We start from the raw sequence: 19,335 nt of genomic DNA, 5'->3' as shown, positions 1-19,335 counted from the left end.
GTGTCTTTGTTCATTTCTTCCTTTATTAATCTTGATTTGTCATCAGATACCATATGAGACTTGAACATCCTGATCGAACTGGTGTATCTCTTCTGTACCTGTGGCTTGAGATAGTGGGCGGGATTCTCCGACCCCCCCGCCGGGTCAGAGGATCGCCGAGGGTCGGCGTGAATCCCGCCACCGCCGGCCTCCGAATTCTCCCACCCCCCAAAAACCGGCGTGGCGTGAGTCGCGCCACCCGCCTCGGAGAATGGCGGGGTCTGGCGCGACTCAATGGGCCCTGGGGCCACCCGAATTCTCCGGGCCGCGATGGGCCGAAGTCCCGCCCGCCTGTAGCCGGTCCCGCCGGCGTAAATTGGAGTTGGTCCCTTACCGGCGGGACCTGGCGGCGCGGGCGGACTCCGGGGTTATTGGGGGTCGTGGGGGGGATCTGGCCCCGGGATGTGGTTATTGGGGGTCACGGGGGGGATCTGGCCCCGGGATGTGCCCCCACGGTGGCCCGGCCCGCGGTCGGGGCCCACCGATCCGCGGGCGGGCCTGTGCCGTGGGGGCACTCTATTCCTTCCGCACCGGAGGCCGTGGTCATCCGCCATTCCCAGTGCGGAAGTGACTCCATGTGCACATGCCAAAGGCCTTCCACGCTGGCCAGCGGGGCACAAACCGCTCTGGTGCTGGCCTAGCCCCTGAAGATGCGGAGAATTCCGCACCTTTGGGGCGGCCCGACGCCGGGGTGGTTCCCGCCACTCCACTGCGCCGTTTCTGCCCGCCCCGCCGATTCCCGGAGAATCCCGGCCAGTGTATCAGCAATAATGAAAAGCTTGCCTGGTGTATGGAACAGCTCAAAATCATGGTGGTGTAGCTTCATCATCATGCGCTGGATCCTAGGATCTCGTTCAGATTTCTTTTAACTATTGCGACCAGTGGTCTGTGGTCAGTTTCCACTACAAACGTTGGAAGACCATATACGTAGTCATGGAATTTTGAAAGACCATTAATTAAACCTAAGCATTCCTTTTCAATTTGTGCATACCTGCTTTCCGTATCTGACATTGGCGCATATGCTACTGGAAGCCAGTTTTCTTCCACATCTTGCAATAAGACCGCTCCCAATCCATCCTTCGACGCATCTGTCGAAATTTTCGTGTTTTTCGCTAAATCAAAACCATCAGAACTGGTGCTGTTGTCAATGCTACTTGTAATGCTTGCCATTCCTGTTCATGCCTAGTAGACCATTGGAATATTGGGTCTTTATTGATTGTTTCTCTGAGATGTGAAGTTTTAGCTGCAAGATTGTGAATAAATTTTCCAACAAAATTTATCATTCCTAACATTCTTAGTATACCTTTTTTATCATTGGGACATGGCATCTTCAAGATTGCTTTTATTTTTTCTTGATCAACAGAGAGCTTGGGCTGGATTCTCCGACGGCGTGAGGCTGCCCCACAATGGGAAACCCCATTGACCAGCCGGCGTAATTTTACAGGGTGAACTCTGTCTTTCACATTTACTTCGCGCTCGCATGGTCCTAGCGTCGTAATTTCATTTTGGTTGTAGTCTTTCAGTAGTATTGCTTTATAAATGTTTTTTTATTGGAGAGTAGTACTGCTTTATTTAACACTTGCGGTTTAATTCTCAGATTTTAAAAATCTGACAAACTGATATGATTGGCCCTCGCTCCTGTGTCGAGTTTGAAGTTTATTGATGTGTCATTAATCATTAAATGAACTGTCCATTTGTCTTTGGAATATTTGCATTTACTTCACTATTGCTGAAAATAGTCATTAAAGCGTTGTCATTTTGCATAAAAGCAAATTACTGCGGATGCTGGAATCTGAAACCAACGAGAAAATACTGGAAAATCTCAGAAGATCTGGCAGCATCTGTAGGGAGAGAAAAGAGCTAATGTTTCGAATCCAGATGACCCTTTACCAAAGCTAAAAGTCATTTTGCATATCTGGACTATCCTTGTTCTCACTAGAAATCATATCGATGAAGAACGTGTCTCCAAGGCATACTTCATTAACCATGTTGATTGATTTTGCTCGTCCACTTTTTACTGGAAAAGTATTGCTTAGCAAAATGATTTTTTGCTTTTACATTTGGCGCATATCTTTCCAACGCTGGATATTGTCGTGGCAACTGTCGATTACCGCAACGCTGGCATGAAATGGAAGATCTGACGGCCGCTTAAAATGGCCACCTGCGCTGGGACTACGTTTTTTTTCCGAGTGTGCGTCACTACACTACACTGCCTCTTCTTTCTTCGTCCCAAATGTTTGAGATTCAAAGTGCTAATCTGCTGTGCAGCTAGCTCGCTAGCACAACAAATTTTGATAGCATCATCAAGCTGAAGCTCATTTTCTGTTAACAGCCTCTCACGTACCATGTCGTTAGAAATCCTGAACACGATCTGATCGCGGATCATCGGTGACTGTAGGGTAGCAAACATACACGACTGCGTCTTCAATCGCAAATCGGTCAGAAAACTCAAATGATTTGCCTGTATTCTGGGTGCGCGTGCTCAAACATGTCTTTTTTTTAAGAGAGCAATACCGAGCAAATTGCCGTACAACTTCCTCAAAGTCCTTGCTATCCGCCTCGCTATCAAAAACAAACATGTTAAATATTTCTATTGCTTGGGGTCATGCTACAGTGAACAGCAACGCAATATGTCTCTCATCAGGCTATGCCTGCAGATCAAGGGTTGCAACATAGACTTTGAATTGCTGGTGGAATGCACGCCAATTCTCATCTACATTACCAGTGACTCAAAGCTGGTGTGGTGCTTTCAGACCTTCCATCTTTAACTCGTCTTACAGTGAGTTGAGTATGGGTTGCCAGTAGTTCACAAGGTTAGTAAAACATTTTTTTCTTTTGTGTACTTTCTTTTTCTTCAGAGTTATCTTTAATTGTTTGGATCTTCAAAGAATGTTTTTTTCTTAGTCGATCTTCAGACCTGGTACCATGTCATGTTCGTCATGCTATGGCCGGTAGTAATGATGCACATTAGAACATTTATTATAAATCAAATGCATGGTAAAGATAACTAGAAGAATTATATTATCAGCTACTAATACTAATAAATTATCCTAGAGCTACTGCAAGTATGACTATCCACCAACATGTCTAACTCCCGAGGTACAGAGTCACATGCTAGATTTACACTGACACCTGTTTGTTGGAGGTCGTGCATATCATTATATACATGATTGCTTATGCATATGATCACAACATGGACACTGTGTCTGCTTCTCTCTGCTCAGATGATCTCCTCTACTGGCATAAAGAGCATCTGGCATCTCTCTGCAGCAGTGAATGGCAAACTGGGAGATGTTCGAAATATCACCACTCCAGCCTGGAAGGACTCCAACATGAAGGTGGACACTTTGCGTGAGCACATTGCTGACGTGGCTTAAGAAAACCTCTTTTGGTGATGGTGTTAGTGCAGCAACTTGGGGGTTAGCTGCTGATTTCTCTTCATTGGCGAGTTCATGGAAGTGCTTTGAGGAGTTGGTTAAAATTAATGAAGTTTTCGGAGTGGTGCTGCATGTGGAAAGGTCTTGGTTCTGATTGCAAGGCTTCTGGGCATACCACTTTCCCCAGGGATGGGTGCAATGGCTGGCTACAATTCCCTTTTGGAGCAGCATGAGAGATATTAGAAAGGCAGAAAAGAAGAGGACAAGCTGCTTGCAGCAAGCTCCCAGGAGGTGGGAGGGGGTGACGGGTGGGGGTCCTGGATTGGAGAGGGTGCTGTAGGTGGCTTGCGGGGTGGGGGGCCCAGGCGGGTTGTCCTCACTTGGGGGGTGTGGGGTAGTGCCCATGTTTGTGGGGGTGACTTTTCCCATGGGAGGGGTGTGTTGGGGACCCACAAGCTCACTTAAAGATCGGGGCACTCTTTCAAAATGGATGCCCAATTTTTGTTCAGCTCCCCAGTGCTGGAAGAAATTCTAAGTGTGGGCTAAACCGATGCGAAACTCCCCAGAGCCCATAAAAATGACCTAGTGATTGGATAGCGGTGGGGATCCAGCAGAGCCAGTGGGGAAACTCCCTGAAAAACCTGCTACAAATGAACTTAGAAATTTCTCTGGAGAATCGCGGCCTACATGTATGGCATTTTGGTACTAAAGCAGCACTTGTAAAGGAATGTTTGGGGCATTATGGAGCCCAGTTTTGAGCCTTGCTATCTATTCAAGTGCACTCTGCAACCTGTTCCATTCTTATCCACCTAGGACCTTTGGGAATATTTCTGTAACCTTCACCTAAGCCAGACGTGGACTTTGCAGCTTGCACACTTCAGAAAGGAGGTGTTGACAAAACTGTGTTGCCTCTTAATTAGACATGCAACCTTGAAGTGGGTGAGGCCGGCATTGCCAAGATTTGGTTGCCCCTCTGCAACTTGTTTAGGGTCTTCAAAGAACCCAGTATTCTTGTGAAGTATAAATGCTTCAAAGCTTTTTGTCCCCTTAAGGTGTTGAACATTTTCCCCATAACCAAAGATGTGCAGGTTAGGTGGATTGGCCATGATAAATTGCCCTTAGTCTCCAAAATTGCCCTTAGTGTTGGGTAGGGTTACTGGGTTATGGGGATAGGGTGGAGGTGTGTTGACCTTGGGTAGGGTGCTCTTTCCAAGAGCCGGTGCAGACTCGATGGGCCGAATGGCCTCCTGCACTGTAAATTCTATAATTCTATGATAACCAATGGTTCGTAGGTCTAGAATTTCTATGTTCATGTTCACACACTAATGATTTTCAGATATCCCTAAAACAAATTTTGCTTTTGTTCTGAGGATTTGGGCACTGATTAGTTACTATTCCTTTTGAGTTGTGGCTCTTTATACAGTTGAGAAGCTTGCTAGGCCAATTCGGAAGGCATTACAAGCCAGCGATGTAGTGTGAACTAGTCACATGTAGGCTATACTGGATGAGGGTGGAAAGCACCTTTTTTTTTTTTTCAAGGATGGTAATCTAACTAGTTGATTTAGTGAATTTGTGATTGGATTTGCACTTGTGACCACTAGATTATTAATCCACTAATATAAAGACTGCATTTTTATGCTATAATTTTCAACGTTCTTATTACTTTTTGTATCATACTCTTGAAAAGTTAGGATACAAGCCACCTGGTCCTTGTATTGTTTGTAGGTGTAATTTCTTGATTTTCTTTTACAACATAATGTCTTTCTGATATCTCTATCATCAGATTGTTATTTTAGCTCAAACTTAGTTTTCAATTGTAGCAGTTGTAGGGAAGGCTCAATTCAGCACCTATGTAATTTTCTGAAACCTTTGTCTATCTCCGAACTTACTCACTTTAGATCTGGTTTTCCAACATTCTGACAATTTATGTACCACTAGTTATAGTCTGCCTCTTCATTACTCTCTTCTATAAATTTGTATTTTAAATATCCCTGCCTTCTTTCCAATCGTCATTGATCATCTTTGAGCCACTGTGAAGCCAGAAATATGCAAGCAGTGAGTAAATGCATTAACCATTATATTTTGAGACATGCAGACTAGGATAATAAGTAATCTGTATCAAATTCAGAGGTGAAGACATCAGTAGGACCAGGAAAGGTATTAAGTTCAACTTTGATGATCTATGATTGAACCTCTGCAGGTATTCACTTTCTGCCTCACAACAAAAATTGGTCACCTCAACAGAGGGGTGCTGTCACCTACGAACAATACCAAGGTGAATTGGAAGTTGGGGGGAAGAAGAGGAAGAAAGGTTGTCTTTGATCTGTTTCAGCAACTACGGCCTTTGTATTTTTCTTAGCCTCATTTGAGTGTACGTTTGCACTTAGCGCAAGTTTCATTGAATACGGAAACTCGATTAAAAATAATCGAATTGGTGGAAAAAGCTTTCAAGCATTACTGCATCAGTTTTGTGGCTACAGTACGAGTTCCCCCACTATTACTAACTTCCTCATCTATGATATTTTCTAGTTATCCTTGTAAAACAAACATTTTATTTCTCAGAAATATTTGACTTTCTTTTATGTATTTTAGTGGATCAGACCAGAGGAATTGAAAGTAGAACCTGAGAAAAGGTGCCATAATATCTGTCCCATGTATCTCCTATAGGATCTTAAAAGGAAATGTGTCCTTCAGATTTGCTTCCCCACAGTGAGTCACTAGGTTGACTATCACTGGTGTAAGAAAGATAACTTGTATCTGAAAGACCATGGAATTGTTGCTATTCTAAATGTTATGACAGTGCTGATTTCCAATGATAAGCATAATTGTTCACACCAAAATTTTGAATATTTATTTTCAGCTACAGGTCCTGCTCCAATCCCTGCTGAACGAAGGGTAATACCTACACCAGGTCTGCCTACAAGAAACCAACCTTCAAAGTTAGGTTATGGTGAGCAAGTATTAACTTTGTTGCTCAGGTTGAATATCATTTGAGCAGTTCTTGCTGTGCTATTGAACCATGATATAGAGACATGACATAGTAGTAGTAATTTCACTAGATTGGTAATTCAGAGACCCAGGCTAATACTTTGGGGACAGGGTTGAGATCACACCACAGCAGCTGATGGAATTTGAATTCAATTAATAGAAAATCTGGAAAATTATCATAGAATTTACAGTGCAGAAGGAGGCCATTCAGCCCATCGGGTCTGCACCGGCTCTTAGAAAGAGCACCCTACCCAAGGTCCACACCTCCACCCTATCCCCATAACCCAGCAACCCCACCCAACACTAAGGGCAATTTTGGACACTAAGGGCAATTTATCATGGCCAATCCACCTAACCTGCACATCTTTGGACTGTGGGAGGAAACCGGAGCACCCAGAGGAAACCCACGCAAACACGGGGAGGATGTGCAGACTCCACACAGACAGTGACCCAAACCGGAATCGAACCTGGGACCCTGGAGCTGTGAAGCAATTGTGCTATCATTCACCGACACTCATTTGACCTCACTTGCACTCACGTGCAATAAAGCTTGTCTCCATAATGGTGACCATTAACTGTTATCGATTGTTGTAAAAATCCATCTGGTTCACTAATGTTGTTCAAAAAATGAAATCTGCTATCCGACCAGGCCTGGCCTATATGTGACTCCACATCCAATGTGGTTGACTCTTAAGTGCCGTCTGAAATGGCCTAGCAAGTTACTCGGTTGTAGGGCAATTAGTGATGGCAACTAATGCAGGCTTTGCCTCATCCCATGAAAGAATACATTTAAAAAAATAAGCCGAGTGTTACTAATGAAGAGCACTTTATGTCAAGAAAAGCTTTACAGCATGAAAAATAAAATATCACGAGTGAAGGATCTCTAGCTGATATCCTTTTCACCTTGTAAAACGACTTTCTAACCCCCAAAATGAAATTTGAAATCCGTAATCCTCTCAGAAAAATGGTTGTTTTATTTTAAAACAATACCTTTCACATTATTTGTGCTGATGGTCCATTGGGATATTTGTTAATATACTAATATATAGTACTACAGATAGCTGGCATGGGCTACAGTCCAGTCTATGGGAGTAAAGGTGGGTAGAAGTTACATAAACACAAAGCAAATTGTCATATTTTGCTATAGCCCACAATCTGGTAAATGGTTGAGATTAAATTGGAGAAGTAGTTCAGAAAGTTTGTGATCTAAAAATGGCAGCACATCAAGAGAATAGCAGGAGAATTATGAGGAGAGTGGCTGGAACAGATTTTGTTTGCGAAAAAGCAGTAAGAACATTGCTTGCCACATTTCCCCAAGCTGTTTTGTTGGCAGACATCTTTTTATCTTTTGCTGTTAGCAGTGATCATAACTGCTGACTGTTTATCCACAGTCTAAAAGTAACTCATTATTTGTTCTTCAAATGGGGGGTGTGGCAAAGAACTTGGTTTATCTGTTCATGAAATGTAAGCGTTGCTGGGACAGCTAGCATTTATTCCCATTCTTGATTTTTCTTGAGTTGATAGTGAACCATTGTCTTGAACTGTAGCAGTGTGTGTGATGAAGGTAATCTCAAATTGCTGCTACTTAGGGAGTTCGAGGGTTTTGACTTAATCACAATGAAGGAATGATAGGTATACAAATCATGTTTGGTGTGTGGCTTGGAGAGAAACTTTCAGGTCATGGTGTCCTAATGCACCTACTGCCCTACCTGCACATTTTGACATCATTTGCGTTCAACAGCGTTCACCGACACTCGCTTGACCTCACTTGCACTCGAGCAATTATTTAGCTATCATTTGACATCCAACTGCGCTCAAAAGCAATGATTTAGCAATTCCTTGACATCAGATGTACTCAGTTGTTCCTTTAACTATCATTTAACATTGCAAGTAAAGTAACTGACATTGATGTCATCAATTGCCCCAAACTGCAGCGCTCCAAGGTTTGCGATTGGCAACATCACTTAAGCAGTCGGAGACCAAAACTGATCAGTTTATCTTGCATATTTCTGAACATCATCTTCAGAAGAATTTTCTCCCCCACCATCTTCTGCCTCCAGCAATTTCTTCTGTCCCCAAACCCACATTCTACCTCAAATTGCAGCAGTGATTTTCCCTCTCTCCCTTCCTTCACCTCTCCCCCTCCGCCTGTCTCCACCTCTCTTTCCCCCACCCTCCTCTCTCTCCCATCTCTAACTCCACCTCTTTCTTACTTCACCTCCCTCTCCCCATGCCCCATTCTCTCCTGCCCCACCTCCACAGTTTTTATGACGATACTCCAGTAATGTTAATGGTGATTTCCCCAGATACTTAATGATGGTGTATTCAACAATGGTAATTGAAGGCGCTAACGACAGCACCGCTCCCGACGGCCCAAGGGAGATACTCAGGGAGTCCGGTAGTAATTGTTTCATTGAGAATTTGGAGGCAGTTTCGACAACACTTCGGGTTGGGGCAGGGTCAAGGGAAATGCCGATTCGGTGGAACCATAGATTTGAGCCAGGGAAGTGGGATGGAAATTTTCGGAGATGGGAGTAGAAAGGAATTAGGACACTAAAGGATTTGTTTCTTGTGGATCGTTTTGCGGGATTGAAGGAGCTGTGAGCGAAGTATCAGCTGAAGCAGGGGAAAATATTTAGATACATACAGGTTCGACACTTTGCCAGAAAGGAGATACAGAGCTTCACAGTAGAGCTGGCTTCCACATTGCTGGAGGAGATGCTGACGACAGGGGCACTGGAGAAGGGGGTTTACGAGGCTATGTTGGAGGAGGAGAAGGCGCTGCGAGAAGGGATCAAGGCAAAGTGGGAGGAAGAGTTGGGAGAGGGTATGGAGGAGGGGTTCTGGTGTGAGGTGCTCCGGAGAGTGAACGCCTTCACCTCGTGTGCGAGGTAGGGGCTGATACAGCTGAAGATGGTGTATAGAGCGCACCTTACAAGGGTGAGGATGAGACGGCTCTTTGAGGGGGTAGAAGATGTGTGTGAACGTTGCAGGGGAGGCCCCGCAAACCATGTTCATATGTTGGAGGATTACTGGAAGGTGTTTCGGGTAATCTCTAAAGTGGTGCACGTGAAACTGGATCCTTGCCCTTGGGAGGCCATATTCGGGGTGTCAGACCAGCCGGGGTTGGAAATGGGCGCGGAGGCAGATGTTGTAGCCTTCACCTCGTTGTTCGACCAAAGGCGGATCCTGTTCGGGTGTAAATCAACCCCTCCACCCTGTGCTCTGGCATGGGTGGGGGGGGGGCACCTGCTGGAATTCTTGAGGCTTGAAAAGGCCAAATTTGAACTGAGGGGAAGGATGGAGGGGTTCTACAATTCATGGCCGTTATTCATTGTGCACTTTCGAGAATTGGATCACATCGAACATTGAGGGGGGGCAGGGCGGCGGCTGAGAGGGTTGGGGGGAGAGGGACTGTATGTGTTAATGATGACTATGGGTGATTCCTGATTCCTTTCGGTCATTTGTTTATGTTAACATGCGTGTTAATGTCGGTGTTTGGTGGGAGGGTGGGATCGTTGTTATTGATATGGGGATTGACATTGCATTCATTACTGATTATTGTTTATTGTTGGGTGTAAATTTGGGAGAAAATGTGGAAAAAGGAGGAGAATAAAAAATATATATTTTTTAAAAACAATGTAATAGAATCCCTACAGTGTAGAAGGAGGCCATTCGGCCCATTGTGTCTACACTGACCCTCCGAACGAGCATCACACCAAGGACCCCCCCACCCCATCCCTGCAACCCCACCTGACCTTTTGGACACTATGGGAAATTTAGCATTGCTAATCGACCTAACCCGCACGCACATCTTTGGAATGTGGGAGGAAACCGGAGTACCCGGAAGAAATCCACGCAGACACAGGGAGAACGTACAAACTCCACACAATCACCCGAGGCTGGAATTGAACCCGGGTTCCTGGTTTTGTGAGGCGACCGTGCTAGCAACTGTGCCATTGTGCTGCTCGTCATATTGAATGCCAAAGGGAGGTGGTTCGACTCTCTTGGTGAAGATGTTTATGACCTAGCTTTTGTGTGTAATATTTATTGCCACTTAACAACCCAAGTGTGAATGCTAGCTAGGTATGCAGGTACAGATTCTGTCTACAATTCCCGCAGCCTCGGAAAGGCAGCCAGCATAATTAAGGACCCCACGCACCCCGGACATACTCTCTTCCACATTCTTCTGTCAGAAAAAATATACAAAAGTTTGAGGTTATGCACTAACCGACTCAAGAACAGCTACTTCCCTACTGCCATCAGACTTTTGAATGGACCTACCTCGTATTAAGTTGATCTTTTCTCTACACCCTAGGTATGACTGTAACATTATATTCTGTAGTCTCTCCTTCCTTCCCTATGTACGGTATGCATTGTCTGTATAGCATGCAAGAAACAATACTTTTTGCTGTATACTAATTACTAATACATGCGACAATAAATCAAATCAAATCAAACAGACTGCTTTTTTACCTGAGGAGTTGCGAATGTAATTGAATACCGTGCATTGATCAATCAACATCCCCGTTTCTGATCTTATGGTGGCGAGAATGTCAGTGATAAAGTAGCTGAAGATGGTTGGGTCCAGAACTTGCCCTGAGGAACGTCTTATGAGCCGCGTTGGTTGGATTCCAACAAGCACAGCCTCTTTGTTTGTTATAGATATGACTAGAGCCAATGGAGTGTCTTAACCCGATTCCCATTTACTTCAGTTTTACGAAGGCTGCATGATGCCACTCTTGGTTTTGTTGTCTTGATGTCAAGAGCAGTCACTCTCATTTCTCTGGTACTTGACTCTCATCCACATTTATGGTTGTGCTGCACTGATACCTGCAGCTGAGTGGCCCTGGTGAAATACAAATTGTGCATTGGTGGGCAGGTTATTAATGACTTATTGTCAATCAATGGCATAGTGGTAGTGTCGCTGGACTAGTCATCCAGCGACCCAGAGTCCTGCTCTGCGGACCTGGGTTTGAATCCCGCCATGGCAGATGGTGAAATTTGAATTCCATTTTTAAAAAAAAATTGAATTAAAGCGCTAAAAATGACCTTGAAAACATTGTCAATTGTCGTAAAAACCCATCTCGCTCACTAATGCCTTGTAGGGAAGGATATCTGACGTACTTTTTTAAAACTTTAGAGTTCCCAATTATTTTTTTCCAACTAAGGGACAATTTATCATGGTCAATCCACCTACCACGCACATCTTTGAGTTATGAGGGTGAGACCCACACAGACACTGGGAGAATGTGCAAACTCCACATGGACATGGACAGTGGCCGGGGATTGAACCTGGGTCCTCGGCATCACGCGATAGCAGTGATAACCAATGTCACCATGCTGCCCAATCTGGCGTCCTTACCTGGTCTGGCCTATATGTGACTAGATCCACAGCAATGTGGTTGACTCTTAATTCCTCAGGGATGGGTAATAAATGCTGGCCCAGCATGAACACAATTTTAAAAAGTTGAACCCATTGTATCTTTATGAAGCAGTAATTGGTCAGATTGAATTTGTTCTGCTATTTGTGGAGAATATATAGCTGGGCAATTTTTCACTTTGTCAGGTAGATGTCAGTGCTGTAGCTGTATGGAAACAGCTTGGCAAGGGGCTGCTGTTGCTTCTCCAACATTGGCCTTCAGCACTACCCACAGGGATGTCATCAGGGCCTCCATTGTCTTTATTGTATCCCTGCACTCCGCCATTTCTTGATATGTGGATTGAATTGATTGAAAGCTTGCATCAGTTGTAGTGGGAACCTCAGAAGGAGGTTGAGATGGATTATTCACTGAGCACTTTTAGCTGAAGTTGATTATAAACCCTTCAGGGCTGTCTTTTGCACTTACTTGCTGGGCTTTGCCATCAGTGGAGATGTTCATGGAGCCTCCTTCCCTCCTGTTAGGATTTTTAATTGTCTACCACCATTCGTTACTGGTTATGGTAAGGATTTCAGAGTTTCATTTGACCCACTGATTGAGAGATCACTTGACTCTGCATGCTGTTTCTGCTATTCTTCATGCATGTTGTATTGTACCTTCTCCAGGTTGGCACTTTAAAATTACTTGGATACTCCCTGTGCTGCTTTTAGCATACTGTTCCACTATTCAGTAAACCATTTTTGATTCCCTGCCTGATAACTTTTCATAGGGACCAAGCTAGGTACAAACTGCAATCTTTAAGCAATGATTTGTGGAATATAGTTTCCTTAAACATGATTAACTTTTGATAATTGCTTTGCAATGTGGTGGTAGTTTTAAATTTTTGAATATTTTTTCTTGCTATGCTTATTAATCATGGTAACCTTATTGTATGATATTTTAAATGTTTTTTTTACATCTCTACAATCTGCATATAAATGTGGTTAACTTGTGTTTAAATTTGTATAAACATTAAATCTTTTTAAAATATCTTACAGAAGGAAGGAATTCATATTACAAAGCTGTTTCTATAGCGTGCAGAGATGTTTTCAACAAGCTGACTGCTAATCTACCTGAGCACCAGAATTGTAGCAGTTCTTTGGCTGCTTTTGTGGTTGAAAGACGTAAGTAGAATGCAGTTAAGTTCGCAACACAAATTCCCAAACATTTGATCGCACTATAAACAGATGGGCAGGGGTGCCACGATATTTGTGTGGCTCCTGATTGTAATCGCTCATGTGAGACCATTACCACCTGCGATACTCATTACATTCAGTGGATAGCCGTACCAGAACATTCTAACAGTTTGCATTCAAATGAGCTCAGAAACGATCAGTTCGCATGTTCTAATTTGGAAACAGTGTTTAATGCAGTCAGCAATGTTTTGTCATTTTGACATCAAATACAATCAAAGGCATTGAATGTGCTTAAAGGCATTGATTACGCTCAGCAACCTGCATTGAAAAATGCAGACATTAATTACTTAAATAATTTCTGAATTTATTCACTTTTTTCACTTCATCCAAAAGGTCTGTACACGATAAAAGATTAGCATCAATTCTTAATTCATTTTTTTCATTTGTTCAATGAAAAACATGCAAGATATGGGGCAATTAGCCTGAGTCTCAGCATTCCTGATTCCTCCCTCTTCCTCCCCCCTCAGCATTCTTTGGTTGTCCCCCACCACCACCCGCCTCTTGATTTCCTCCCAGCGGTCTCTGCACCCTCACAACACTCTGCCCTGTGACTCTCACCTCGCGCGTTATATGCTTGGTAGCATCATCAGACCCCTTAATTCCTAATTCTTTTTATTAATTTGTTAATTGCTCTCCTTGCTCCAGGTGGTGGTGATGGGGAAGAAAACTGCTGCAATCTGGCGGCTAGGAGAGTGTCTGCAGCACTCGTTTGAGGTTTTGATGAACAATTAAAACTAGTTTATCAAAACATATGTTAAAACAGTCTTTTCTAAAGTTAGCTCAGCTTTAGGATGCTTGAAGCTGTAGAAATTCAGAAACACAGATGAAAAGATAGAAACGTGGAATTCAGTCTCCCTCCAGTTCCCCACAGACCAGACAAGTTTCAATTTCTCTTTCACGCGTTTATTCAAGCATAAATAGGTAAGGGAGACCGCACTGCGAACTCTCAGATCGGTGACAGTTCATCATTATTATTCATTGTGGACAAGTACAGTTATTAGCATATACCAATCACAAATTAACATGATTTGCTACTTTAATACAGTTACTTATAAGCATATGCCAATCACAAATTAACATGATTTGCTACTTTAATACAGTTACCAAATCAAGATTCATACATGTCATAATATACACCAGTATATCATGGTGCAGATACACACACACTGATGGACACACAGCAAGACCAATCTACACACACAACACCGCAGCCAATCACCAGTTAGAGCACACTCACTATAAAGACAGGGAGCATCAGAGTTCCCGCTCATTCGGGATACAGCCTCCTACAAGGACAGAGCTTACAGCACTGATCCTCACCATGTGCTGAGTGCATAGACTGGTTGGGACAGGCATCGGTCTTTAGTTTAATCAAACATCGTGTTAACCCACAGTGAAAGTATGTTCAACAGTTTCTAACTTAATAAAATAGTGTTGCACTATTTTAAGTGTTGGTAGCCTGTATGTGTTCCACAGATCCAGAGCACCCAACACATCAATACATGTATACAATGATTATATTATCATGTTTACAACAAAGGCGCGTCTGCTGTAGCTACAACCTGCAACACAGAGATACAATGGACAAAACAGCATCTTGGGGGCGATTCTCCGAGCCCCGTGCAGGGCCAGAGAATCGGAGCGCTATTCGGCGCCGGCGCGCGATTCTCCGAGGTGCGGAGAATTGGCACCATTTGCATTGGCGCGGTGCGGGCCGCTGAAATCGTCAGAGCCTCCGGCCCAGATGGGCCGAGCGGTCGCTCCGGCACGACAGGGTCCCACTGGTGCCGTTCACCCCTGGTCGCTGCCGGCGGGAACTCTGCAGGGACGCTCAGGGGGTGGCCTGGGGGGGGGGGGGGGGCAGGGGAGCTCCTTCACCTGGCCGGGGGGGGGGGATGGGGTATGGCTTGCGACCGGGGCCCACTGATCTTCCTGGCGCGGCCGGCTCCTGAATACCGACCCCATGTTGGGTTGGGGCCAGCACGCGGAAGAAGTCCCCCACGCATGCGCTGTTTGGCGCGGCCCAACTGCGCATTCGCAGGTTGGCGCAGCGCCCATTCGGAGCTGCGTAAGGAGGCTGGAGCGGCGTGAACCGCTCCAGCGCCGTACTGGCCTCCTGGGCGACGGCGTTCATGATGGCGCGAACACTTGGCCTCCATTTCGGAGAATCGCCCCCCCTTATATCTTAGAAAACTCCCACCCTGCTCATTTCCCACATGGACTAGCAACTGCATCTTGAGTCCTTGTACTACAATTTTACTGATGTTGTTAACCTTTACTCCCCTTTCACATGCATCACCAGTATTATACGTTAGTAGTCTGTACAATAACAAGTGCTCACGGTCTGCTCACAGTCTTGTGGTTACCAGCTTTCTGCCTCCTCCATTTTGAGCATTTTAGTATTCATAGAATTTACAGTGCAGAAGGAGGCCATTCGGCCCATCGAGTCTGCACCGGCTCTTTGAAAGAGCACCCTACTCAAGGTCAACACCTCCACCCTATCCCCATAACCCAGTAACCCCACCCAACACTAAGGGCAATTTTGGACACTATAAGGGCAATTTATCATGGCCAATCCACCTAACCTGCACATCTTTGGACTGTGGGAGGAAACCGGAGCACCCGGAGGAAACCCACGCACACACTGGGAGGATGTGCAGACTCCGCACAGACAGTGACCCAAGCCGGAATCGAACCTGAGACCCTGGAGCTGTGAAGCAATTGTGCTATCCACAATGCTACCGTGCTGCCCATACTTATTTACTTATTGTTATAAGTAAATCCATCTGAATTTCCCCTTTCATTGGAGAACAATCTCTGATTGTTTTTGGTGTCAGAATTATTAAGGTAAGTGATTTGGTAATCGCAAATGTTTAAGCGCTGCAGTTTGGGGAGGTTGGTGGTAGTCATGTCATTTACACTAGCAGTATTAAATGATAGCTAAATTATTGCTCTTGAGCTCAACTGATGTCAGATGATGGCTGAATGATTGCTTCTTAGTGCAAATACTGCAGTTGAATGCAAATTATGTCAACATTTTTAGTGGAGTTTGAATATCCTTGCCACCACTTGAAGACTTTGTGCTGCTCTTTAAAAGAAACAGTAAGAAGTCTTACAACACCAGGTTAAAGTCCAACAGGTTTGTTTCAAATCACTAGCTTTCGGAACACTGTTCCTTCCTCAGGTGAATGAAGAGGTAAGTTCCAGAAACATATATACAGACAAAGTCAAAGATGCAAGACGATACTTTGAATGCGAGCATTTGCAGGTAATTAAGTCTTTACAGGTCCAGCGAGAGGGGGACGGAGAATCTACGACATCATCTTCGCAGCCTTCAACACGTCATCGATGAAGACGAACATCTTGCCAAGGTCATCCCCACACCCCCACTACTTCCCTTCAAACAACCGCGCAACCTCAAACAAACCATTGTTTGCAGCAAACTACCCAGCCTTCAGAACAGCAACCACGACACCACACAACCCTGCCATGGCAATCTCTGCAAGACGTGCCAGATCATCGACATGGGTACCACCATTACACGTGAGAACACCACCCACCAGATACGTGTACATACTCGTGCGACCTGACCAACGTTGTCTACCTCATACGCTGCAGGAAAGGATGTCCCGAAGCGTGGTACATTGGCAAGACCATGCAAACGCTGCGACAACGGATGAACGGACATCGCGCGACAATCGCCAGGAGGAATGTTCCCTTACAATCGGGGAACACTTCAGTAGTCAAGGGCATTCAGCCTCTGACCTTCGGGTAAGCGTTCTCCAAGGCGGCCTTCAGGACGCGCGACAGCGCAGAATCGCCGAGCAGAAACCTATAGCCAAGTTCCGCACACATGAGTACGGCCTCAACTGGGACCTTGAATTCATGTTGCATTACGTTCAACCCCACCATCTGGCCTGGTGTAGTGCCCTCAATAACGACACAAAAGTGTGGAATGGTAAATGAAGGCTGTAATAAGCAGAGAACTAGCCAGCTACAGAGACGTGTGCTTGCTGAGTACCGCCTACAGGGCGTCGCCTTATATACGGCTCCCTGGTGGGCGGAGGCGGAGTCCCCCAGGGTTCCAAACCCGATCTTAAAGGGGCATCACCTACATGGTGTTAAGGGTACAGTAACCATCCATCACATTCACCCCCTGTTTAAAAAAAAACGCAAAGGCCACCGGGGGTGAAGTGGAATTACATGTCTATTCTTTTCGACGGCCTGATCGTCCTCGTCGACCTTCTCAGCTCGGGCGGTGGTGCGACGGACACAACGTCTTTGGTGAGGGTACATCTGGGAGCACGGTGGTCGGAGCTTTCGTCCGGGTCTGAGTAGGGGGTCGAGGGGCAGGGGGGATAGCTGGAGGAATAGCTGGGACTGGGGGTAGCGGTGCCGGCACCGGCGGGGAGTGTGGTGGGGGGGGGGGCGCATTCGGTGTCTACTGATGGAGTGGGGGTCCAGGGGAGGGCATCAGTGGGGGAACCAGCGGGTGCCAGATCCCGGAGGGAAACTGTGTCTTGCCTGCCGTCGGGGTGTGCGACGTAGGCGTATCGGGGGTTTGCATGTAGCAGTTGGACCCTCTCGACCAGGTGGTCCGTTTTATGGCTCCTCGCGTACCTCCGGAGAAGAACAGGTCCCGGAGTCGTCAGCCAAGGTGGAAGCGAGACCCCAGAGGTGGACTTCCTGGGGAAGACAAACAAGCGGTTGTGAGGGGTCTCATTCGTGGCCGTGCAGAGGAGCGACCTAATGGAGTGGAGGGCCTCGGGTAGGACCCCCTGCCAGCGGGTGGTTGTGAGACTTATTGACCGTAGGGCCAGAAGGACAGCCTTCCAAACTGTCACGTTCTCCCTCTCCACCTGCCCGTTTCCCCGCGGGTTATAACTGGTCGTTCTGCTCGAGGCGATGCCCTTGCTGAGCAGATACTGACGCAGCTCATCGCTCATGAACGATGTACCCCGGTTGCTGTGGATATAAGCGGGAAAACTAAACTGTGTGAAGATGCTGTGCAGTGTCTTTATCACGGTGGCCGAGGTCATGTCGGGACAGGGAACGGCGAATGGAAAGCGGGAGAACTCGTCGATGACGGTTAGGAAGTAGATATTGCGGTTGGTGGACGGGAGGGGACCTTTGAAGTCCATGCTTAGTTGCTCAAATGGCCCCGAGGCCTTTACAAGGCGAGCCTTGTCTGGCCGGTAGAAGTGCAGTTTGCACTCCGCGCAGATCTGGCAAGCCCTGGTCATGGCCTTGACCTCCTTGATGGAATAAGGTAGGTTGCGGGACTTGATAAAGTGGGCGAGCCGGGTAACCCACGAGTGACAGAGGTCATTGTGGATGGCCCGCAGGCGATCCTCCTGCGCGTTGGCGCCCGTGCCGCGGGACAGGGCATCTGGGGGCTCGTTGAGCTCCCCTGGACGATACTTAATATTGTACGCGTAGGTGGAGAGTTCGATCCTCCACCTCAAGATTTTATCTTTTTTAATTTTGCCCCGTTGTGCGATATCAAACATGAAGGCTACCGACCGTTGGTCGGTAACGAGGGTGAATGTCCTACCGGCTAGGCAGTGCCGCACAACCTCCACAATGGCTTGTGCCTCCTTTTCGACTGCAGAGTGCCGAATCTCTGAGGCGGTGAGGGTCCGGGAGAAGAATGCTACTGGCCTGCCTGCCTGGTTGAGGGTAGCAGCCAGGGCAATGTCTGATGCATTGCTCTCTAACTGGAAAGGGATGGTTTCGTCCACCGTGTGCATAGCAGCCTTGATGATGTAGGCCTTGATGCGACTGAAGGCCGACCAGGCCTCAGCCGTCAGGGGAAATGTCGTGGTCTTTGAGTGGGCGGGCTTTGTCCGCATATCTGGGGACCCACTGGGTGTAATAGGAGAAAAGCTCCAAGCATCATTTGAGGGCCTTGAGGCTACGGGGGAGGGGGAGTTCCTTAAGGGGGCGCATGGGGTCGGGACCCCGTTTTCCACGATGTAGCCGAGGATGGCTAGTCGGGTTGTGTGGAAAACGCATTTTTCCTTCTTGTAGGTCAGGTTGAGGGCCCGGGCGGTCTGGAGGAACCTTTCAAGGTTTGCGTCATGGTCCTGCTGATCATGGCCGCAGATGGTGACATTGTCCAAGTACGGGTAAGTAGCCGGCAGGCCGTACTGGTCCACCATTTGGTCCATCGCCCTCTGGAAGACGGAGACCCCATTTGTGACGCCGAAGGGGACTCTGAAGAAGTGGAAAAACCGGCCGGCTGCTTCGAAAGCAGTATAGAGGCGGTCTTTCGGTCGGATAGGGAGCTGGTGGTAGGCGGATTTTAGGTCGACA

At 46.4% G+C, this 19,335-nt stretch overlaps 1 protein-coding gene across 4 annotated transcripts in view; it reads left to right on the top strand.

Annotated features, from left to right (window-relative positions):
• The window catches only part of adad1 (adenosine deaminase domain containing 1 (testis-specific)), a 241,000-nt gene that overhangs the window by 75,043 nt on the left and 146,622 nt on the right, over window positions 1–19,335 (top strand). For 3 of the 4 annotated variants that reach the window (XM_072495706.1, XM_072495704.1, XM_072495708.1), the window contains exons 5-7: window positions 3,264–3,377; window positions 6,277–6,366; window positions 12,823–12,948. In XM_072495706.1, coding sequence (XP_072351807.1) covers window positions 3,264–3,377; window positions 6,277–6,366; window positions 12,823–12,948 — 330 coding nt within the window. The remainder of the gene's footprint in view (window positions 1–3,263; window positions 3,378–6,276; window positions 6,367–12,822; window positions 12,949–19,335) is intronic. The other variant, XM_072495707.1, reaches the window with a different exon arrangement.

The sequence above is a fragment of the Scyliorhinus torazame genome, chromosome 3 (assembly GCF_047496885.1).
Source record: "Scyliorhinus torazame isolate Kashiwa2021f chromosome 3, sScyTor2.1, whole genome shotgun sequence".
NCBI classification, from domain to species: domain Eukaryota; kingdom Metazoa; phylum Chordata; class Chondrichthyes; order Carcharhiniformes; family Scyliorhinidae; genus Scyliorhinus; species Scyliorhinus torazame.
Note: the sequence above shows the minus strand (reverse complement) of the source record. Positions and strands in the feature narration are given on the sequence as shown.